Consider the following 2,082-nt stretch of genomic DNA (forward strand, 5'->3'; position numbering starts at 1 on the left):
GAGGCGCATCCAGCAGATAATGTTTCCAACTCCAGCAGCTGCTGCTTGTGAATTTTTTAACAATTTGAGCAAAGGTTTTAGGCGAACATCCCAAAAACAGGGCGTACATTTAGTCATTTTGTTTGTATATGCTGTACAATGTACAGCCTCATCGCTGCTAAAAGCCTGGTGGCAGCTCTAGTTGTTAGTTTCCAGGAAACTTAGCGCGTGCTAAAGCTGAAATCCCAAACATAAAGTATGCCGTATGCATTGCTAGCTAAAGGCCAGATGGAGTGAAAACGTGCAGTCTAATAAAAAAAATCATTACTAAAACCTAAAAAATTTCTTGTATCATACAAAAAAACATTAAAATGACTGAAAACATTTTTTCCCTTAAAATTTAAAAATCATTTTCATTGTTTTCAGTTTTGGGTCTAAATTTCCACCTGAATGTTTTTCTGATCATGCAGGTTTCAGACTTGTTTTTTTGCACTTTATAGCTGGTTAATCAGGATGAATAAGGCCTGGAGGCTGCGCCCCTGCGTACCCACCTCCATCCACAGCCCTGCCAGCTGCAGGCGAAAGGCTTCTCCCCGGTGTGCCTCCTCAGGTGGGCCTTCAGATGGCTGCTTTTCGTGTACATTTTGTTGCAGCCGGGGAAGGAGCATTTGTGCATTTTGATCAGATCTGAAACAGGATTCTTCTGGAACCTTTGACCTCCTCTGAGAAGCCCAGATCCCTGGCTGGCAGAGCCGTCGCTGAGTCCTAGCGGTTTGGCTGCAATGGGGACTGGTGCAATCCGGACGAACTTTGTGACACTGAAGCTGGGAGACGGCAGGATGTGGGGGACCAGGGCAAAGGTCTGGCCTTGGATGTTGACCAGCAGCTGTGTGATTTGGATATCTGAGGCTGAGGGTGGCTGTGAGGGCGGGGCCACTGGTTCCACTGGGGTCAATGTGGGCTCCTGCTTCACCTCAATGGGTTGGATCTGTAGGACTACTGGAATCCCGTTTCTTCCTGCGGCCCGCTCTACCACACAGGGTTTGCTGGCTGATGTTATGGTGGCTCCTGCACCTGATGCATGTGTTGGGTTGATGGCAGCTGCTTTGCTCACAGCAGAGGCACCAGAGGCTGGACTGGATGTACTGGTTTCTGGCTCTAAATTGGTATCAAGCCTCTCCTCTGCCTCAACTTTAAACCCCTCCTGCTTCATGGTCACCGTCTCCATATTCTCCTCCAGAAATTCTTCAATCTCCTCCAGTGTGGGCTGGAACGACCCTCCCAGATGTTCTTCTGTCTCCACGTTTGACCAGGTGAAGAAGTCAAAACTTTCCTCCTTTATGGACTCGTGTTTGAAGGGCTCCTCTCTCCTGAAGCCCCACTGGACGGTGGACAGTGACACGGATGAGGAGGTGTGTGATGACAGCAGGTGGTCCAGGACGCTGTCGGCGCTGGAGCTGCTGCAGCTGGAGCAGGAGCGAGGGCTGGACAGCAGGCTGACATCATCATCTGAAGGGGGCGATGGGATGACCTGGTAGCAGCCCGGGTCTGACACCATGTCTGGAGAAGAACAAACGTACGGAAAGAGAGTCTCTCGCTTCACTGGAGACTTATCCACCATCCCTGGCTCCACCTTCTGGCTGCCGTCTGCGTTTACGCTGGCATGTAGAAAACGAGTCCTTGGCAGAGGAGAAGGGTAGACCAAACAAAACCAGGGTGACCAAGCCCCCCCTCCCCCTCCAGGAAACACCTGCGGCTGTCCAGGAAATAATCCGAGGCGTCCAGGCTGGATGCAGGATTTCTGCAAGGACAAGAAAACGAGTTAAACTTGAAGCTTTGAAAGTGTCCAACAAGATGAACCAAAGGAGCATCTTTCACATTTATTAACCTTTCGCTTCTCTTCCAGAGGAGAATTTAAAATCCTCCTTCTTAGACTTAGATTTATTTCCATTTTGTACACAAATGGGAAAAAAAAAAGAAATTTAATTTAAAACAGCTCTAGACAATTTCATTTTTTAAATGATGCCAAGAACATTAATTAATCCATAAAAAATTAAATATACGGTTAAATAAATATAATAAATATATGATTGTATATTTAGA

General features: G+C 47.3%; 1 protein-coding gene across 2 annotated transcripts in view; it reads right to left on the reverse strand.

Annotated features, from left to right (window-relative positions):
• LOC107100666 (Krueppel-like factor 15) overlaps positions 1–2,082 on the reverse strand; it is a 12,520-nt gene that overhangs the window by 5,478 nt on the left and 4,960 nt on the right. For both annotated transcript variants that reach the window (XM_015399239.1, XM_015399238.1), the window contains exon 2: positions 531–1,780. In XM_015399239.1, coding sequence (XP_015254725.1) covers positions 531–1,600 — 1,070 coding nt within the window. In that variant the 5' untranslated portion in view covers positions 1,601–1,780. The remainder of the gene's footprint in view (positions 1–530; positions 1,781–2,082) is intronic.

This window comes from Cyprinodon variegatus, unplaced genomic scaffold (genome assembly GCF_000732505.1).
Source record: "Cyprinodon variegatus isolate N-32 unplaced genomic scaffold, C_variegatus-1.0 Scaffold998, whole genome shotgun sequence".
NCBI lineage: Eukaryota > Metazoa > Chordata > Actinopteri > Cyprinodontiformes > Cyprinodontidae > Cyprinodon > Cyprinodon variegatus.